At 37.1% G+C, this 21661-nt stretch overlaps 3 protein-coding genes and 1 long non-coding RNA gene across 4 annotated transcripts; 2 read left to right on the top strand and 2 right to left on the bottom strand.

Moving 5' to 3' along the window:
• Positions 1-519: 519 nt before the first annotated feature.
• Positions 520-2173, top strand: LOC108121094 (uncharacterized oxidoreductase YjmC). Its single transcript, XM_017235025.3, has one exon. The coding sequence runs from the start codon at positions 634-636 to the stop codon at positions 1837-1839; it is 1206 nt and encodes a 401-aa protein (XP_017090514.2). The 5' UTR covers positions 520-633; the 3' UTR covers positions 1840-2173.
• A 3245-nt stretch (positions 2174-5418) lies between these two features.
• On the bottom strand, positions 5419-11444 carry LOC138926267 (uncharacterized). Its single transcript, XR_011442729.1, has 2 exons — positions 11278-11444; positions 5419-6824 (listed from the first exon to the last, which is right to left on the bottom strand). It is a non-coding gene; the product is annotated as an uncharacterized lncRNA (long non-coding RNA).
• A 4149-nt stretch (positions 11445-15593) lies between these two features.
• LOC138926429 (uncharacterized) lies at positions 15594-16314 on the bottom strand. The gene is made up of 3 exons (XM_070280470.1): positions 16150-16314; positions 16003-16092; positions 15594-15946 (listed from the first exon to the last, which is right to left on the bottom strand). The coding sequence occupies exons 1-3, from the start codon at positions 16204-16206 to the stop codon at positions 15743-15745; spliced, it is 351 nt and encodes a 116-aa protein (XP_070136571.1). The 5' UTR covers positions 16207-16314; the 3' UTR covers positions 15594-15742.
• Positions 16315-16736: 422 nt separating this feature from the next.
• LOC108121083 (platelet glycoprotein V) lies at positions 16737-20334 on the top strand. The gene is made up of 8 exons (XM_043213969.1): positions 16737-16757; positions 16813-16987; positions 18130-18745; positions 18806-18949; positions 19004-19314; positions 19372-19520; positions 19573-19832; positions 19886-20334. Exons 1-8 carry the CDS (start codon positions 16737-16739, stop codon positions 20313-20315), a joined length of 2106 nt encoding a protein of 701 aa, XP_043069904.1. The 3' UTR covers positions 20316-20334.
• Positions 20335-21661: the final 1327 nt, after the last annotated feature.

Genomic DNA, 21661 nt, shown 5'->3' with positions numbered 1-21661 from the left:
TCGATCAAAATCACCTTCAAAACTGTAAAGTTTTAGGCCACTTTTCAAAAAAATGTTTTTTTTCAAACCTTTTTTTTTTTGAATCTAACGAATTAAGTTTTATTTTTTTTACGCAATTTATTCACAAATTTAACGCTCTTTATGGATCAAAGAAACTTTTCCTATAAAAGTAAAAGTAAAGGCAAAACTAACGATTTTTTGGTGCTTTTTAAATTTTTAAATCACCCAAAACCGGCGTATGTGAAATTGGAGCGAAATTTGGGTAGAAGTGTTTTTTGCGGCACCCCTGTATAACATCCATAAGATAAAAGTGCTTAAAAAGTCCAAGTAGATTGATGTTTCAAAGTCTTGCTTAAAATGTACTAAAGTACTCTAAATATTACTTACCAACCAAATGAATTACTTATGAAAATGTTTCTGAAAACTATAAAACTAAGAAATATTGGAAAAAGCCCTCTGGAACATTGAATCAGAGATCAGACCGAGATTCAAAAAGAACTTGAAGCTAGAATCTGAGCATGTTTCAGGAGCGTCTTAACCTTGCTTACTTTTTAAATCTGACCCCAGTAACCCGTAAATATATATAAACACTTAGCCACCCAGCCGGATATTTCTTTTGACTTACATCCTGGAATGCTAACAATGTTGTGGCTCAACCGACCAATTCAATGCCTCGCCAGGACAAGTCGAAGCCATCGGACCTACCACAGGGCCTCGCCTGCGCATCGGGGTTTCCAGAAACCCGTCCATTTTCCGGTGCAGCGAGGTGAAACATCTCTGGTCCTGGTGGATGAGGCGCGCCGATTCATACAGGATTGTTTGCTTCGGATGAATGTGCCTACCAGCAAGTTGCGTTCCATTAGCGAGTTCTTGGTGGTGGCCGATTATCGCGGAAACTTCGGAAACGGCCTGAATCGCTTGGATGGCTATCTGAGTGACCTGCAAATGGGCCATGCCAGAGCGGACGCCGAGCCAAGCGTCATTAACGAAACAGCCGCCACAGCCCACGTGGACGGCAACTCCGCTTTGGGCGTCATTGTGGGGGATTTCTGCATGGATCTGGCTGTTCAGAAAGCCCAGAAAGCGGGCATAGGATTCGTGGTGGCCAAGAAGTCGCATCACTTTGGAATGGCCAGTTGGTATGCTTTCCGGGCGGCGGTTCGTGGCTTCGCCGGCCTGGTGATGTCAAATGCCGTGCCCTCTATGGTGTCACCGGATTCTCAGGAGGCTAGCATTGGAGCCAATTGCTTAGCCTTCTGTGTGAAGGGAGAAAAGTCTCACTTTGCATTGGACATGGCGGCCAGCGTGCGGGACTTGGGAGCCATAGAGTGGGCATGGTCAACGAACGAGTATATACCCCATGGATGGGCGGCGGATGAGTCGGGATTCTCCACCTGTTTTCCCAATCTGGCGTTGCGTGCTCAGCGTCTTTTTGCCGCCGGTGGCCACAAGGGATTCACCCTTGCCTGCATCATTGATTTATTATGCGGAGTTTTATCCGATGCCCAATATGCCACAAAAATTCCCCATAATCAGAGCCAACCCTCAAATCTCGGCCAGGTTTTCGTTGCCATCAATCCTGAGTTGTTTTTGTCCAATTTCACGGAGAGGTTAGATGATTTTTGTGGTCGGATTAAAGACAGCCAGTCGCAAAATGATGGCAGCCCCGTCCAGCTGCCCGGCGAAAACGAAAGGGCCCACATGAACTACGTCGAGGACCTGCGGGCGCTGCCCTATCCGAACACCCTTCTGGCCAAGTACAAGCTCGTGGCGGAGAAGCTTTGTGTGAAGCCCATTGACCTGGCTTTCGAGCGGTGTCAGTCCAGAAAGAGCTTCTAGCTCCTTCAAGGGGGAATCTTTTCGTTTTATCTACAAAGTCACGTGAAATAAGGGAAAACTTTAGCCAATCCTTTCAAGAAACCAAGCAACGGTACGCAAGCGGAGAAAAGGATAAGTGCGATTACTCGTTTTAGCAATAATTCTAAATATAAAAGCATTTAAAACAAAACTATTTTGCTTCATAATCAGTAAGTATCCACCCTGCTCAGTATGTAGTATAGTACATAGCCCTCAAGTCTCTTACTGTCCTTCCAGTTCTTTATGGTGGTAAGCATTTAAATATTGTAAGTGCTGCCCCAATGTCAAATAAGTGTCATAAAATAAATTCTAATGATCTGGCAACCACGACTTTTCAAAACAATTTCTGAAGATCTAGCAGCCTTTTCTTTACATAAAAACAATAGATGGCGCTAAAAATTATAAGAAATATAATATAATACAATATAATATAATCTGATATAATAATTTTAATAAAATAATACAATATAATCTTCTAGTTTTTACTGCAACCGTTTTATTTAAAAAAAAAAAATTTGTCCACATTAAACTAACAAAAATTCTGTCCCCACTATTAGGAGCGAATTAAGAAATTAAAAAACAACTAATTTTACGAAGTTCCCAATGTTCAGATTACAAACTTATAATTTTATAATTCTGAACATAAAAAAAATGTTTGACATTTTTTATTGTGCACTTACGAAAAATGACATTAAGAGAGAAAGTTTCTCATATCATTGCATATCATCTCATATCATCCAAAGTTATGGCATTTCCGATCAATCAGTTATATGGCAGCTATAAGATATAGTCGGTCGGTCCCGGCAGTACCGACTTACATATATACTGCGTGCAAAGGAAATAAGGGTGTGTGCAAAGTTTCAAGTCGATAGCTTTGAAACTGAGAGACAAGTTCGTGTAGAAACAGACAGACAGACATGCTCATAACAACTAAGGAGGTGATCCTGATCAAGAATAATATACCTTATAGGGTCGGACAGGTCTCCTTCACTGCGTTGCACTCTTTTAACCAAAATAATAATACCCTCTGCGAGGGCATAAAAAATAGGGGTTTAAACAAGCTTTTTATGAAAAAAAGAAATAAAAAAAACAAAACTTGTTCTATAGCGAGCATTTATTTTTTTAGAATTAATAAAGTAAAGAATAATATTTTTGAAACAAGTTTAATTGCTTTGATTTGGTTTTTTTTCCTTATCGGATTCGCTCAGAAAGGGTGAACATGTTCATCTCATATGTCATTCATATATTTCATCATATTTAGGTGGGGTTGCAAATTGCGAATTAATTCATGATGGGCGTTTTCTACGATCAATCGTCGAAGTCTAGCAAATAAATGAATGTGCTCCCTTAACAAGAATTTGCAGGTCGGTATAATTTTATCCAATACGATGATCCGCCAATTTGTTTCAATTTTCACATTTTCCAGGAAAGACTCCATATTAATCGCTCCGTCTACGGTTGACGTGACACGTTCATTAGAAGAAAACCCCGATATCGCGTTATTAGCGCTCGAGGCTTTTTTAGAAGAAGTCCCCACACTTCCACTAAAAACGCTATATGCCGCACCCAACTTGATGCTTAAATTGTCCAGTTCATTCGTCTCACTCGAGGAACTCGTTTCAGTCAAGCTTTTGACGACGTCCAGTCGTCCCCCCAGAGTAAATTTATTTGGTACGTACCATCCATATTCGTTTAATAGCTCGACGACCCTTTTCGTACGATCAAAGGCTGGCATGTTATTGTTATCCACGATGGAATAAAGTTCCTTGATGAATAATGGGTTCGGATCCATTCTACTTTCGTCCACTGAAAGTAGTATTTTCTTGATTAAGAGTGAGACGACTGCATTCCTAGTTTTATTTGAACTTTTCGAAGTTTTTGTTTTTTCTTTTGAATAATCCGTCTCAACTGATATGATGAATGCTGATATTTCAATGGAAAATCCATTTTGATTAGATTCTGTTAAATCTGTTGTATGAACCGTTTCGATAACACGCTTTTCGAAAGCAACGCTTATTGGTAAAGGTACTTCAACTGGTTGATAGGTTTTGTCGAAGATAACTGGTGACGACGTGCAGACCTTGAAGAGACCCGTATGATGATCGAGGACAAGACCCTTCGAAAATCTTCTTATTAATGCTTGTCGTGGAGCCAGTTTGGCTCCAACATATAATGTGTATTGCTTTATATTTTCTTTATTATCGAATACATCGATTGCTTCACACAATTGCGACGTTAGAGGTATGATCGTGTAAGACTCTTTTTGTTCAGGTATTGCCCAAACTCTAACGGATGCAATATGTGAGCTCAAGAATATATTTTGTTTATTTTCCAAGTAATCAAGAAATTGACCAACAGTTTGATTTTTAATTTCAATGTCTTTCAAATAAAGAGTTGATTTTGACATTTTATCTTCCAAATCGTAAATTGAGAGTGCTATCTGCGTCGTAGTATCCGAACATATACCAGGAGATTGAGTAGTCGCAGTGTCTGCAACGGTAAGACGGTGTCTGCAACGGTAAGATACTACAACTAAAGATAGGACCTAACCTAAAGAAATAACTAAAAGCTTGGGACAACAAAAACTGTTTTTAGAAAAAAATAAAAATGCTTAAATCAACAAAAAATCAATCGGGTAAAATAATAGTAGTGCAAATTTTCAAAACATATCACAGCCAAAAAACAATTTCAAACAATTTTTAAACGATTGATTTTTATAAACATTACAATATGAAGTAATATTTAAGAATTAGAAGAATTTTTTAGAATTTATTTGAATAGCCTTTGTTAAAAAGGTGTTGCCACCAAAGGTGTTTGTTAAAAGGTGTTGCCAAAATTATTCATCACCTTTATATAAACTATTTAGATATTTTAAGTACGAATACTCAATCCTGGCTTGGCTTATATTTACATTTTTTGTCTTCCATTTGATTTTAAGGTCCTTTTTTTGCTAAATAAATATAAAACAAGAAAGGAAACCCTTGCAGTTAAAACCGGATAAATATCGCAAAACATCGGATTAAAATATATCAACAATTTATTACAATAAAATATCTAAAATCAAAGTCGCACGATCTATTTTCAAAAATACCAAAGTTGCTACGGCCGATGCTCCGATTTATATACTGCGTGAAAAGGAATGAAGGGTGTGTTCAAAGTTTCAGGTCGATAGCTCTAAAACTGAGAGACTAGTTAGAAATAAGTAGAAACAGACAGACCGAAATGCACCTCCAACTGAAGAGGTGATCCGGATCAAGAATATTTTTTCTTTATAGGGTCGGAAATGTCGCCAAAGGATATAAAAATCTTTCAAGTGACATTAGGAACTATTTAAGCCAACAAAACATGCTTCATAAGTTTGTTAACTTGAATGTTTTTCTTTTAATACTTTCATTTTGGAAGAAGAAATATCGAATTTCTTAAATAAAATATTCTTTAATAATTTCTTGTGGGAAAATTCATGTGATAAAATAATGGTGGTTGAAATAAGCTGCGACCATGTTATACATATTCTTGAAAATAAATCGTCCTGGACAAAAAAAGAAAAAAAAAGGCGAAACATGTTATTTAGCGAGCATTTATTTTGTTACGAATTAAGACAATAAAGAATAATATTTTTGGAATAAGTTGTATTGCTTCAATAAGCCTTTTTTCATACGGATTAGCTCAGAATGGCTGAACATGTTCATCCCATATGTCATTCATATATTTCATCATATTTAGGTGGGGTTGCAAGTTGCGGATTAATTCACGATGGGCGTTTTGTATGATCAATCGTCGAATGTTAGCAAACAATTGACTGTGCTCCCTTAACAAGAACTTACAGGTCGGTATAATATTATCCAATGCGATAATCTGCCAATTTTTTTCAATTTTCACATTTTCCATGAAAGACGCAAAATCAATCGCCCCGTCTACTGTTGAAGTCACACGGTGATATGAAATCATTCCCCATGGTGTATTTTCAGAGCTCAAGTCCTTCTTATTAGAAGTGCGTACACTTCTACCAAATTCATTATATGCTTCTTTCACCTTATTTTTTAAATTATCCAGTTCTTTCGTCTTATTCGAGCCACTCGATTCATGCAAAGTTTCGACGACATCAAGTCGTCCTCCAACAGTAAATTGATTTGGTACATACCATCCGTACCGGTTCAATAGCTCGACGACCTTTATCGTGCGATTTAACGATTGTAAATTGCCATCCACGATGGAATAAAGTTCCGTGACGAATAACGGCTCCAGATCTATTCTAGTTTCTTCCATAACTAGTCGAGTTTTCATGTTTAATAGTGATGCGACTGCATACTTTGTTTTCATTGAACTCTTCGACGTGTTTTTATTCTCTTTTAAATAATCCGCCGTAGCTGTCGTGATGAATTCTGATATTTTAGTAGAAAATTCATTTTTATTAGATTTTTTAAAATCTGAGGTATCGACCAATTCGATAATACGCTTCTTGAAAACAACGCCTGTCCCAGTAGGATCTTCAACTGGCTGATAGCTTTTTTTGAAGGTAACTGGGGACAAGATGCCGATCTTAAAGAGTCCCATATGATGGTCGAGGACTAGACCCCTCAATAATCTTTTCGTTAAAACTTGTTCTGGAGTCTGTTTCGTTCCAACAAATAATGCGTATTGTAGCTTATCGATTGGTTTATTATAAAATAAATCGATTGCTTCGCACAATGGAGTCGTTAGAGGTGTGATCGTGTAAGACACTTTATCTTCAGGTATATTCCAAGCTTTTTCGAATGCAATATGTGAACTCAATGATATATTTTGTTTATTTTCTAAGTAATCAAGAAACTTGCCAACAGTTTGATTTTTGATGTCAATGATGCTAAAATTAAGACTCCATTTGGTCATCATCTGGGAGTGGTCATCTCCCAAATCGTAAATTAAGAGTTCGATTGTCTGCGACATTATATGCGAACAATTACCATGTGTTCGAGCAGTCGCTGTATCTGTAAAACTCAAAATAATTATTATCCATAGATATTGAAAGCACACATACAATACATGTACATACATACATATATCGAAAAAGTGAACGGAAAATCGAATAAGTGAATAAGTTTACACGGAGGACACCCCGTCGTTGGTTGACAAACCATCACCAAAGAACGTTTTACAGCTCTCTAATAAAAATATTAAAAATTTTAATCTTTTTTTTCAGAATTGAAGGCTCTCTTTGTTACATTTATCACAAAGTTTAGAGGCCCAGACGACCGAGCGATGCTCAAAAAACGATTAATTAACCAAATAGAAAAGACAGAAAGATAACTAAGATGTAGGACAGAAAGAGAGAGATAGGGTAGAGAACATTGTAGTTCGAACATAAGACCCTAAGTGGAACCCTAAGGAATATCGGACTAAAAGTTTTACTCCGTCTATACATTTCTATATTGAAATGTAGTCGGCTGTTAATGTTAGTAAATTTTGGCTGAGGTTATGCAGAAAAACTACACCCAGCATTGTTCTTAGATTTGTTAAGGCTGGTAAGTTTACTTGTGTGAGTTGGCTTCGATAAGAGTGAAGGTTCGCCTAGAAGTTCTGAATTAAGAATTTATGGCTCTACAACTCTTCCCAAGTTGAACTTTCATTACGAAAGCTTTGTACGGACACCCCTGGCAATTACATATTGTTAGAAATACATTCACGAATTTTACAAAAATATTAGTATTACAAATTCGTAAAAGCCTGGAGCATGACTATCCATTTTAAATTGTATTGATTTGTGCTTCGATGTTCAAGAAATATTAGTTTGAAAACACACTACGAAATGAACGCAGGTATTATAATACTTGACTGGAAAAATACCATCTTTGGTATGTAAGCTAAGATATTGGTGTATTGTTAATATAGTAAAACTTAAATATCCAAAAGATGAATACTTTCAAAAAACACATTTGTGCCACAAAACAGGACAAATTCACCAGTGTTCATCGGGGTCTGACGAAATAACGGGTTTGACCCTTAGAATATCTGATAATAAGTTATTTTCGGAGAAAGACGGACAGAAAATTAAATTTGCTGATTATATGTATGTATGTTGTATGCGTAGGAATGATCTGTCATTTTTAACGGAGAGTAAGTTTAAAAAAATTTTGGGAATAGATCGGCAATGGCAATGGATCAGAGGTCGCAGATGAATTTCCAAACGTAAGCAGTGGTGGAAAAGATACATGTTAACGCTTAGTGTTTAAAAAGTTATAAAACTGATTTGGATCCTGAGTAAATTGTATCCGGCAGCGGCGAATATAATTCCTGTAAAATTCAGCATTATGCACGGTAAAATTTGACCGAGCTAGTAGATATCTTGAAAAATCTATACTACTGCAGGATTTTTTATATGTTTTTAATCAAGAGCCTATTTTTAGTATTTTTAAGGTTCGTGAGGCACCTTGTAAACCAAGGAGGATTTGTTGAAGCGGACGGATATTTCCGTCAAAAAATTTATTCAAAGTACAGTAAAATTTTTCAAAGGTGACATTAAGATCGGTACATGGTAGAATATCGGACCAATCATATGTATCGATAAGGCTATTAAATTTGTGAAAATCTGATCGATATCAGGAATGGTTTCGATTGAGACCTCCAGCGTGGTGTAATATGGATCCTCTGGGGTTGAAAGGGACAAAGCTCTGGAAAGAGTGGTACCATCACGAATTGGTACTAACGAATTCCTAACATGGTTAATTTGACCTTGGGATATGGGACATGCCCACGGTGAAGTCATGGTGCGTGATAAAAATGGTGAGTTATCGACATTAGACCACTTTATTCTGGGATATAAAAGTCACCCAGAGGTGGTTAAGACCTCCGGTTTTAACCAAGTTCGGTAAAGGCTATAACAAGGGATTCAAGTATAGAAATATCAGAATATACATAGCATAGGGAGATTGCTACGTAGCCCCCCTAGTATTCTGATAGATAAGTGTAAGTGACGATATTGGTTTTGAATTAGTGGACGAAGAAGAGGTGGAAGGTTGGTCAGTGGTTCTAATATGTGGAAGCCTCACTACCAATGGTTATAAAACTGGTTTCTTTACGGTACTCGGCTAGTGTTTTTGGACAAAAAAAATCTCTGGCCAAAAATTGGGTAAAAATAATCGTATTGAACCTCAACGCGGGCATTCGAATTATACTTATTTATATTTAGTTATGTTCCCCACCTTTATCTTTTGTTTTGGCTTTGATATAAGCCGAGATATCAAAATGTGAAGTATCAGGGTCAAGCTGAGAAACAAATATATGTTTCGATAGATAAATCTCCTGTAAGGGTTTTGGTGTCGTAGGTACTGAAATTGCAGCATCAGTCGGTACCGGTGGTCCAGCCTGCGGCTAACCCTGTGGGTGACTCTAACGGGGGCTTCAATCTTTTGGACCCGTGGTATCTCTGGAATGGATGCCCCGTAGGACATGTCGGAGAATTGCTCATTTGCACTGAAATAATCGCATTTGCAGGGCGTATTGTTTTCAGTTCTAGCCCTTGGGGTGGCCAGAGATATGAGCGGCTGCGTGATTGTCGGCTGAGCAGGCTGAGGCGGATTTCTTACGCTTAGAGACCTCGCAGAGCTGGTATTTTATTTTATTTTATTTTATGGAGACCAGACCTACTGGAAATGGCATACGAATCATTACACGTTTTTAAATAGACAGCAATGGAATATTTTAATTTTTTAGTAGGCTGGGATGCTGTAGGCTGTCTTGTTACAAGACTTTTTTGAGCAGACGAGTTTTTTTCCATTTTAATAATTAAATTTTAATAGGGATTATAAGAAGAAAGAAGATAATTTTAAGGCGCGTAAAATTTTTATAGAATAAACATTAAAACATCATAAAAAACTTGGTATAAGCCTTTGTTTTTTTTATATCCTTGCAGGGGGTACTATAATTTTGGTTTCCTCCTGAGCTTATATCAACATGACCTATTTTATTCTTTTACTTTTCAATGAGAGCAAAATAGCACGAATCTTTTAATTTATTGTTATTTAATTAATTTATAATCCATGAATACGTGGATCGTCTCAGCAAAAAAAAATTAATATTAATAACATAATAACAAAAACAAAAGAAAGCAAAGAAGCCATGAGTACGAAGAAATACTTTATTTACGACATATTTATACCCTTGCAGAGGGTATTATAATTTTGTCCAAAAGTGTGCAACGCAGTGAAGGAGACATCTCCGACCCTATAAAGTATATATATTCTTCATCAGGATCACCTCCTGAGTTGATATGGGCATGTCCGTCTGTCCGTTTGTCCGTCTGTCTGTCTGTCCCTACCTACGCGTAGAAACCTACGCGAACTAGTCTCTCAGTTTTGAAGCTATCGTCTTGAAACTTGAAACTGAAACCTGCCATATAACTGATTGATCGGAAATGGTATAACTTTGATGTTTTTAGAGTTAGAGAGTCAAATTTGACACGAGAGCTATTTTTGGCAAACCATTACGACATGCCAAATTTCATAAGGATCGGCCGACTATATCTTATAGCCATATAACTCAACGATCGGAAATGACCCAACTTTCGTGTTTTTGAAGATAGAAGTTTGGGACATTTTTAGGTTTGGTTTTTGTATTATAATAAATTGGGTTATATTATCATATTCTCATAAGGATCGGCCAACTATATCCGATGTTTGCGATATATATCCGGTTTTAACTGCAAGGGTATATAAACTTCGGCTCCGCCCGAAGTTAACTTTCCTTTCTTGTTATATTAAATCTTGAACCGCACAAACTCTCGACTACAAGTCAAGTTGATTTCCCACGAAGTTTCGTCCGAAACGAAACTGAGCTCCGTTTGGTAATCGTTGTTAATTTATACTATTCCGATTGATGTAATTGTCGTCGAGAGACTTTTCTAAAAAAATTTAAAATTATTCACATTTGGTTCAGAAGCATCGGACATCGCGTCAGAAGCATCGCTTTCTCTTTAAATTATTTCAAATGTGTAAGCATTCATAATTTAGAAAAACCACAACGCGATAATTATAATCAGTCACGCTCTATGAGAATGAACAATAATAAGGAAAAACCAGAGACAAAATAAGTTTTTGGGCGGATCCAACGTTTATATAATATAAGCAAAGATTATATGATAAAGTACAGTGTACAGTGTACTTAATAATCTTTGATATAAAATATACTATACTTATAATATTTTATTTTATCACCCCGGGGTGCGCTTGTAATAAATACATACATATATGTGTTTTCTTGAAAGTATAAAGTCAAACAAAAATTCTTTTTTTAAACATTCTTGAATGAAAGCAAACTAGCGCGAATATGTTTATTTAATTAATTTCAAATGCGGGGACTTTTTTGTAAAAACCTTATTGTAGGTCTATATAAAAATCTTATTTTCAAATAATAGTTAATACTAATAATCTAATTAGGAACACTTACCTCCAAAAGAGAGCAAAGAACCCATTAAGACGAAGAAATACTTTACGGACAACATTTTTATTTTAATTCTTGCCCTAGACAAACTCTCGAATAAAAATCGAGTTGTTTGCTGAAAAGATACTGAGCTCCGTTTGGAAAATGTTTGTATATTTATAGTATTGCTTTCTGATTAGAAAATGTATGATATGTGAGCATGCAAATAATTTTATTAATAATATTTATATATATTTTTATACTCTTGCAGAGGGTATTATAATTTTGGTCAAAAGTGTGCAACGCAGATAAGGAGACATCTCCGACCCTAAAAACTATATATATTCTTGATCAGGATCACCTCCTGAGTTGATATAAGCATGTCCGTCTGTCCGTCTGTCGTTTTCTACGGAAACTAGGCTCTCAGTTTTAAAGCTACCGTCTGTCTTGAAACTTTGCACACACTCTTCACTCAGTATATAAGTCGGAACGGCCTGGATCGGCCGACTATATCCTATTGCTGCCATATAACTGATTGATCGGAAATGGTATAACTTTTGTGTTTTTAAAATAAGAGAATTCAAATTTAAGGTGAGAGCTATTTTTGGCAAAATAATACGACATGCCAAATTTATAAGGATCAGCCGACTATATCCTATAGCTGCCATATTACTGATCGATCGGAAATGGTTTTTGGTAGAAATACCAACTTTGGTATTCTACAAGATAGAAGTTTGGGACTTGTTTTAAATTTTGTATTATTATAAATTGAGTTATATTATCATATTCTCATAAGGATCGGCCAACTATATCCGATGTTTGCGACATATATCCGGTTTTAACTGCAAGGGTATATCAACTTCGGGTCCGCCCGAAGTTAGCTTTCCTTTCTTGTTTAATAATAAAATACAACGAAGTAATATTTGTAATCAGCCTCTACTGGCGAGGGTATAATAAAACGCAAAAACCAGAAAGCAAAGCTTTTATCTGGCGGATCCGAAGTTGACATATCCTAGCACTTAATATGCATATTATATTACAAGATATATAGGACCAGATAATCATGACAATTTAAGAAGCTAGAAATCGTAGAAAGACCCAAACTTTTTTCTTCAAAAACACCAAAGCTGTGTCAATCCCGATCGATCATGTTATATAAGATATTTGGGGCTCCTGGACGTTCCGGATTTTGGAATTCTGCGGTCTTGTCATTCAGAGATTTGAAATTTTACATACATTAAATCAGGCGTAATGGACAAGGTACATTGCTTTGAAATACCTTAAACTTTAGCGTCAAAAGAATTATACAAAGAGTCTTCGTGCAAAATCGTATATATGTAATTTTATAGTCTATGCCATTCTCGCGTTTATACAGACATACTTATAGACTTGGCTGTTGATGATGAACAAGAAAATGTATACATATACTTTATGGGGTCGGAGATGATTCTTCTGTTACATTCCCATTTTTGGGTTATTTTGCTTGTTGCATCGAAAGCCTAAAACCTAAATTATGTGAGCATTGAAATCATTTAAAGAAACCAAAACATCTTCCTATTGCAAACATTCGCACCAATACAATATACCTTCGTACTCTACGAGTACTGAGTATAAAACAATAGGAAAATAGCTTTTAAAATTATCAGAATAATACCAAAGCTATCAGCGGAAACCCGGTTAATGTTTTTTTCATGTATAGCATCGAGAGCGTCATTTCCTGGATATATATTTGAGACACTTTGATCATGTTGGCAGTTTTGATTTCGAGTTTCATCAATTACGTATGGCTTGAATTCTTTACAATGGAAATTAAACTTTCGTTACTATCTTCCGTAGTATTGATTCTGGTCAATTATTCTTGTGCGTCTGTCGAATTTTGTTTCATAAGAAGTGGTGTAAAAGTAAACAGATCGTTTGACTCCCCGTATGTTATTTATGAAGCGGCACGAAAAGAACTGAATTTAGCAGATGACGAAGATTTTAAGGATGGCAATGTTTTCATCGATAGACAAATTGAAAACCGGATGATATTGCAACAAGACAAGTGTAATGTAATTGTCAGTCAAAGTGCAGAGTCTTCAATAAATATTTGTATTTTGAACGATCTATGCAAAAGAATAGTCTTGAAAAATAACGAAAAGGTCAATTCCTTGCGCGATAAATTGCTCGCTTCATTGCCAAAATATTACCGAGATGACAAATGTGCCGATATTGTGTTTCTAAATAACAAAGGTCAAGAGATCCAGCGTTCCGAGGAAATACACGTACCATTTCAAAATATTGCAAAAAATGATAAAATCGAAGCATACAATAAATTCATCTACAATCTGACGAAATTGGATATCACATGGCTTTTACAGCGTCATCGAGTGCAAGTGAATAGTATGAAGTCATTAAGTAGTCTGCGATATTGGATAACACAACCAGACGCATGTCCTAATTTAAAAATTAAACTGAATTTACCCGATAAGACATTGTTTCCAAATCCTATCAACGATTTAGCAGAAAATTGGCTACCAAGGGACAAACGCGTGGATCTCAAGAATGTAAAAAGCCATAGGGTAGGGAATACTCAACTAGTTGCACCGTACAACCACGAGGACCACTTGGAAATAAATGAGTATGCTTATAAGACTCAAGAATCTAAAATCCAAAGATTATACTATGTTGACGTTAGCGAAAAAGACAAAATAGCTTTTACCGGATCACGGACTGATGAATTTAAGGATAATTACCTAACAGTTAAAATAGAATCCCGGTCGCCAAAAGACAAGATGCTTTTAACGTTGAAAGACGTTCGATCAACCAATAATCGAGCTGTTGCCTGGACTAACGTCGTCATATCAACAAACAATACTGCTGTTACTTTCAGTGTCAAATGGGACAATTATGAAGATGGTTATAACTACTTTTGCGAATTATTCGATCATCGTCAGAAACATGAAATTCATAAATTAGCCGATTTTTTTATTAAAAATGGTCATTGTAATTTCGATTTCATTGACGATGACAATTCGATATATGATTTGTTGTTAAACCAACAACAACTGATAGAAAAAGGCGAAGATCTCTCGAAATTCCGATACGAGCTGGGTGTGTCTGTGTCTCCTGTTCGTCCTGATAAATGGAAAAGCTTAAATAAACGTAGAAAGAGAGAAGTTCAATCTACTGACAACACGGACATACATCAAGATCAGATAACAATGGGAGGCGCAGGTAAAGGTGATTTAAAACTCAAGAATTTCGGTGTGATAGACGTGTGGGAAAACGAAACTTACATGAAAGAGAATAAAAGATTATTATATTTTAACGTCTTTATTTTCAAATCTCAAGAGATAGCTGAACAAATTATTGAAGATGTTGCCACATTTTAAAAAATTCATCATGCACTTTTAACAAATATCTTTGGTGGCGATTTTTTCATTGCATATTTCAATTAATTTGAGATTGAGATTAATTTGAGACTAAACTGTAAAACAAAAATTTATATGTGTATCTTTGAAAGTGTTAAAGTAAAACATGTAATATAAATTGCCATTTTTATTTGAAAACTAAGCCTTGTTTTATTTCTTCTGGAGGCAAATTGGACCACAGACATAACTATTCTTTAAATCGAAGATGATATTGAATTTCTAAAACTAATTGTTAGCAAATAATGGGGTTTTTTTTACAAGTTTGCCGTCAACAGTCTTCGTACAGTAGCAGCTCCTCCGTCTTGGTAATAGGTGTTGTGCACCAGATTCGGGAATTTGTTGGTCAGTGCGGACTGGTTGGTCAGTGGTTGGTCCGCAGGCTGCGGCGCCGTTGGTTTTCAAAATTTTTTTTGCAATAGGAATTTCCTATTTTAAGGAATTTTCATTTTAAATACTATTTTTTTCATTTTATTAAATTAACATTTTCAGATAAAATTTAAAAAAATAACTCAAGTTTTAAGGCTTTTTCCACCGCTTCAAAATAATAGAATTTTATTGATTTTCTCTCGGGAGTTTTCCGCATTTTTTCTCAAGTTCTTGTTCCTTTTGTTGCCACGAGAAAATTTAATCCTTGTGCATTATTTGGCTGAGGACAGTTGCCAAAGTTGCCATAAAGGCAACTGCCTCATTCGGATCTGCAAGGGCCGGATGTTTAAGAAATGCATCCTCGGCACCGAATTGCATTTTGTTGACCAGCCTGGCCCCCATTCTTTCTAGGTGGTTGGAGTTGACCCACCTTATGCTGAAAGATCTCGTTGGGAATTTGTTAAACAAATTCTTAAGAAGGGCCTCAAGGGAAAGCCGCTAGAAGTAATGAAAAAAAATTAATAATATTATTATACTAATTTATTTTGAGAAACTTACCTCCTCTTGTAGCGGCCATGTAATGCTGAGGGTACATTTCCCTCAACCAGCCGCTTGAAATCCAAGAGGATTTCAGCAAAATTCGACTTCGTGAATACCGGCTCATTATATAGATGAGTGGCAATTTCATCCAAATAGTCCAGGCGTAACATTGTTCAACAGAAGTGGTTCAAGTCATACAGCACTGGCACCCCATTTCGCTGCAGATAACGAATGGCCTCCAGATTGGCGGGGCACTTGTCAGCCACAGCGCCGGCCAATTTGGAGGTCAGCTCGGGGTTTTTCCTTATGCTCCTTATTGCCAATTGGACTCCTTGCAAAATTGCCGCCGAACCCATCTTTTCCATGCCACTTGATGCCTATACAAAAAATAAATTAATTTCATTTAAAAAATAAGTTTTTATTTATTACTTACTGTTCGCAAATAGATAATTTGCAAATGTCCTTTAAAATTGGATGCTGCTATAGCGAAGATCTTCCAATTTCTTAAATGCGTAGGAGCACTCTGTTGAAAATATATTGTATATATATATATTTTATATAGAAAAATTTGCATACTTACATTGACATTTTTCATGTGGAATTCGTCAAATATTAGAAAAAAGGGATCGTCCATCATTACAAACTGCAGATTGCTCTCAATCGTGGTGAACCCCTCTCTCAGATTCGCTGTTCTTTTTCCTATACATTTTTCAAACTCTTCTGTGAATTCAATTTTTTTCAAAGATTTTACGTACTCTATGGTCACAAAAATTTGCAAAGTAAGTAAATGTTCGTAAGTACATTGACATTAGTAACATGGGTTGCTAAAATAAGTATTTGCCATATTTAGTACAGAGTTGCCAATATTAGACTAGACCCCATTCTAATATTCTAATTTGATATTCTTAATTATTATTATATTTTTGAATATTAACATGCATATATTTAAGATCAATTTGCATTTTTCATAAATTAGTACTAACAATTTTTCAAATTAATTAGTCTTTTAAACATTAAAAGAATCAAAGATACATATGTCGTTCGATAAAAGGTTCATGAACTGGAACCAATCAAAATTATCGTCATTGCAATCGAAATTACAAATTGCTCAAATTTGCAACATTTTCATTTTCAGTTCATTTTTATTTATATAATTTTCATTTTAATATGTTTAATATAACGAACTGCGTAAGTATTTAATGTTTATTTTGTAATTATTAAAAATTAATTTGTTTTTTTCTAGAATGTTACTATCGTTACCACCAACGAGCCGAAGACGCCGAAGGCGCCAAAGACGCCAAAGACGCCGATGACTCCCATGACCTGGGAGGAATTAATTGACGAGGAGGACGACGCCGCCCATGACGGTGGAGCCGCCGCTGCCGATGGACGCGCCGAAGACGCCGCTCGTGATGGACGTGAGCTACGCTCAGGAGCTCAATTTAAACTTAAAAAATCCCACCGTGCCCACAAAGTGGGATTTCTTATTTCTCAGTGTTGATAAATTTTTGACGTTTTTCGATAAAATTTTTGACGATAAAAAATTAGTGAAAAATTGCAAAATATACCACAGCACAAATAAATTTTGTAAAAATGTTTAAACGAGATTACTATAAAGTAAGATTGAAAGAATTTTTTAGTATTTATTTGAACTCTTTGGTCAAAAAACTGGTATTCTTCAGTTCTTTATTTTTTTAAAACGTCCAAAAAAGTATCATGTCCTCCTCTAAATGTTTAAATAATTTATATTCTTAAAATGATTTTTTTGTACACTAAAAAAAGAGTATTAAAAAATTATAATAAATTTTTTTGTTTTCAATATGTAATATGAAATGTTGAACAACATTCTGTTAAATTTTAACATTAAAATCCCGGAAAAGTTTTCAAATTTTGGCACGCAGATGGCGTCTCAAAAGTTCGACCGTTAGATGGCGCCAAAAATTATACGCTTTCAAATTGTAGTCTTATATAATGTAATATAATATAATATAATATAATATATTATAATATAAGATAATATACAATTTAAAAAAATTGTAAATATCCCAGAATTTCCGCCATCTATCGGTAATGAGTTTGATCCCTGGTTCCAAACCAACGAATAAAAATGTTCTAAAACAATTATTTTAATCTTTTTTGTTATTTTTTATGCCTAACACGATAAAAATAACTACTCTTTGTATATCTTCCTCTAAAAATAATAAAGCATCTTTAATATAAAGACCTTCCAAAATTTTTGAGCCGCTAACTTGTATTTGATCAAAAAAATTTCGAAAACCTCAAAATTTGTCGAATTACAAATTGAAAAGGCCCGAACATTTGAAGAATAGTATCTAACTGATCGTTTAGCGTGCCAACAAGCCTAAATGTTCTACACTAAGACTTTCGGTCTCCAGCCGGACCCCTAAGATTTCGAAGAGCGTGGTTTGTGCGATGCGGCATGGGCGACCGTAAGATGGGCTTCATTTTTCTGCGGCACAAAATGTGCGCCATGCGGCGCTGTGAGCTACTTAAGGGTAATTGCAGTAAATGCAAATTTTCGCAAATTATTCGAATTTAGCGGCTATAAATGCAGCCTCCCATCGGATTAGTCGTTTTAGAACGTCGAATGCCATTGGAGGTGCCATGTCGCCGGGAGTCCTAGGAGTACTTGGATTTGTCCTGCTGTTGGATGGATCGCTGGTGACCGCAGCTGCCCCACCCTCCAAGGATCTGACTGCCCAGAGCCTGAACGAGTTCCGCCAGAGATATCTTCTGCCCCTGATCTCCTCGGACACAAGGAACTGCAGCTTGAATGCGTGCGAATCCCTGGCGATTGTCTCCCAGCTCCTGATGCTTATTAATTCGATGCCCAATGGAACCCAGGCCTCGAACCTAAAACCCCCAAGGCCCCAGGGAAATGGTCCATCAAACGGCGATGCTAATAGCGGAGAAGTCAACGCCATGTCCCATCTGGCCAACTTTGATCTGGTGAAGCGTGTGCGCCAAATCGAAAGCCGTTTGCGATCCGTGGAGCAGCCCGTCTGGCGTTTGACCACCGGCAGCGAAATCGAGTGGAATCACTGTACGTCCGGAGTGTGCCGCTGTAATCCGGATACCAAGAGCTTCATCTGCTGGAACACTAACCTCAAATCTGTGCCGGTTACCCAGGTTATACCCATGAACATGGTGACCATGTAAGCTAGATTTGTATTCAAATTCAATGATGGTGATGATGTAACCTTACCTTCTATTAGAGATCTTTCTAGGAATATTTTGTCCACCCTGCACAAGGATACCTTTCGAGGACTGACGGTTCTCAAGGAGCTGGATATTTCCAACAACGTTCTTGATTTTTTGCCATTTGATTTGTTCCAGGATTTGGATAGTTTGTTGAATTTGTTTGTATAAACGTGTAAAAATGGAACCTTTTTAAAATTTTATAATTCTTGCAGACGTATCCAAAACAACCATTTGGAGGACATTGACCCGCGAACCTTTTGGAAGCTGCGCAACCTCAATCTTCTAGACCTAAGCAAGAACGAGATAGGCCTCCTTCCGGAATCCATGTTCTACCATGCCCAACGGCTCACAGTGATCAATATGTGCGATAATAAAATTTCAAACTTTCCTCCAAATCTCTTGAGAGATCAACTAATGCTGGAAGAGCTTGATATGTCCAGGAATAAAATCGTGGAGCTCAATTCCGGCAGCATTCGATATCTTACCAAGCTAAAGACCTTGGATTTTGGATGGAATCAAATAGGTAAGATGATTATAATAAGGAAATTAGAAACTCTTATTTAATTAAATACATTTTCAGCCAAGATTGATGACGACTTCTTTGCGGGCTTGCAGAATCTTTGTACTTTGAGTTTGCACAATAATCGCATCTCATCCATCTCTGGCACCATTTTCAATAACTTGGTCAACTTGGAAACCTTGGATTTGACCATGAATCGAATAAGTCATGTGGGTATTGTTTTCTTTCATAACTCACTTGATTCTAATGGACCTTACACAGATCGATGGCAGTGCGTTTCTGGAGCTTAAGAATCTGAATGAATTGTTTTTGGGACAGAACTCAATGTCAAGTATTCCAGCGGATCTATTTCTAAATGTCAGTGCCCTCACCAGACTGACCCTCTTTTCAAATAACCTGACCACCTTGGAGGCTGGCGATTTTCGAGGACTGAGCCATCTTAAGGTCCTCCTGCTGAACAATAATATTCTCAAAAACTTCGATGCTAGGGCCTTCGAACCACTAACCGAGTTGGAAAAGATGTAAGTTCATGACTGTTTTCCGAGTTATTGGATATTATTATTTACTGATTCAGTCGGATTGATTCAAACAAACTGATGTATCTACCCACTGGAGCCCTGCATGGTCTGGAGAAATTAGTGGCGGTTAAGCTGGACAAGAACCCCTGGCATTGCGACTGCAGAGCTCTGTATCTGGCCAGGTGGATTCGAGAGTTTGTTCTTAAGCTCTGGGACGGACAACAACCGATGTGCCGTGGTCCCGGGGACTTGGGGGGTCACGAGGTGGGTCTGTTGAGGTACGATGACCTCTGCGATGGCCAGTGGGCCAGCATGCTGTCCCTTTCGCCTCGACTTCCGGTTCGAAAGCACCAGATCTCCACGCCAATGAATTATACGGACTATTTCAACCTTTATCTAAAGCACATCTATAATGGCACCACCGACGAAGAGCTGAAAGGGGCCGAGATAACAAGTGTGGCTATTAAAAAAGTCCAAACAGATTAAAAGTCTACAACTCAAATATAAAAGGCTGCTCAATATGGTCAATATTCAGAGCCACACACTTATATAATCAACACCCATATAGTACAGCACCCGCAAACTAAAAAATATGTTAAAACTTTAAAAAGAAGATGTGCAACAATATATTTTAAAAAATATACCATTCATCAAACAGTATTTTTGTCTTTGGGGTTTATAGTTACCCTAAATGAAAGAGTTTACTAGCAACTAGTTTAATATCTATAACAACCTCCCCTACTTCTCTTCAAACCAAATTTAAAGTCAATTATGAATTTGCTTTGCAGACGTTTATTATTAATTTGCAACCTCATGGGCAAATAATGTATCCTTTGGCATCTCTACTCCTCGCCTACGTAGGAGTTTCGGGCTTGTCTTGGGCATCGCGTGCCGCTTTTTGCCGGTGTCTGCGTTGGCGACAAGCTTTTTACCTACCAATTTATTACTTCCGCCCGGGCCAGCTATTTCCTTCGTCCTTACACGAGGCTGGGTTCTAGCCCAACGCTCCTACCACTTCGACTAAGCCATTCTCCGCTCCGTGGCAATATCATTCCAGTTCATAGTTGGTGTCCTGGTCGTTTTGGGCTTTCCTTTTCGCCGTTTCGTCTTTTTGTTCGTTGTCCTTGCAATTTCCATGTGTTGACATTGCCGTGCTCCATTCACTTTCCCACTTTTGGCGCGGCGCTGGCGGCTTCCGGTTGCCCGTTTGGGGGCGATAGTGTGTCTCCGGCTCTTCCGACCCCTCGTCATAGGCATAGCCTGGCATCCGGGCAAGTCTCCCGGGACCGGGTATCGGGCGGTCGCAGTCCTGTAGACAACAAATGCATTTTATAGAAAATTTGCAAGGCAAATATTAAAAATTGAATGCCGCTATTGTTGTCCTTGTTGTCGGCAAAATTCGTGTCGTTGCCTATTTGTTTGTTAGTTTTCTACACTGAGAATAATTTTTACAGAAGGCCAATGAACTTGCAAGTTTTAAAAGTTATTGAGTGCTGGATATATTTTTTATGGAAAACAAATTTATTTCTGTGCAGGAATCCAGAGTTGATTGCCTTCAAGTGGCCCTTCTCTGCTTTCTGACACGGTGTTTGAAGGAAAAATATATATAAAAATAAATGTCAACCCTTTTCCTCGGTCCTCCCGCCTTTGCAAAATACAACAATATGTAATCATATTTTTCTTTATACGCTACGCACGCGTCACCGTTAAATACGGATGGATTGGTGGGCGGGGCTCAGGACGATGGGAGGTGGGTGGTGGTGCGAATGTGAATCCTGCTATCAGTCGCATCTGTCTTGTGCCGTAGTCGTTGCTGCCTAAAGCGGAAGTAA

This window comes from Drosophila bipectinata, chromosome 3L (genome assembly GCF_030179905.1).
Source record: "Drosophila bipectinata strain 14024-0381.07 chromosome 3L, DbipHiC1v2, whole genome shotgun sequence".
Classification (NCBI taxonomy): Eukaryota; Metazoa; Arthropoda; class Insecta; order Diptera; family Drosophilidae; genus Drosophila; species Drosophila bipectinata.
The sequence above is the reverse complement of the archived record's forward strand: the minus strand, read 5'-3'. Positions and strand labels throughout refer to the sequence as shown.

Coding starts and splice junctions, on each gene's coding strand:
- LOC108121094 (XM_017235025.3), top strand. CDS start 634: ATGCTAACAATGTTGTGGCTCAACCGACCAATTCAATGCCTCGCCAGG.
- LOC138926429 (XM_070280470.1), bottom strand. CDS start 16,206: ATGATGGACGATCCCTTTTTTCTAATATTTGACGAATTCCACATGAAA. Junction 16,093..16,149: donor TCCACATGAAAAATGTCAAT/GTAAGTATGCAA, acceptor TATTTTCAACAG/AGTGCTCCTACGCATTTAAG. Junction 15,947..16,002: donor AAATTATCTATTTGCGAACA/GTAAGTAATAAA, acceptor TTTTTTGTATAG/GCATCAAGTGGCATGGAAAA.
- LOC108121083 (XM_043213969.1), top strand. CDS start 16,737: ATGTTTAATATAACGAACTGC. Junction 18,950..19,003: donor TTGGATAGTTTGTTGAATTT/GTTTGTATAAAC, acceptor TAATTCTTGCAG/ACGTATCCAAAACAACCATT. Junction 19,833..19,885: donor CTAACCGAGTTGGAAAAGAT/GTAAGTTCATGA, acceptor TTACTGATTCAG/TCGGATTGATTCAAACAAAC.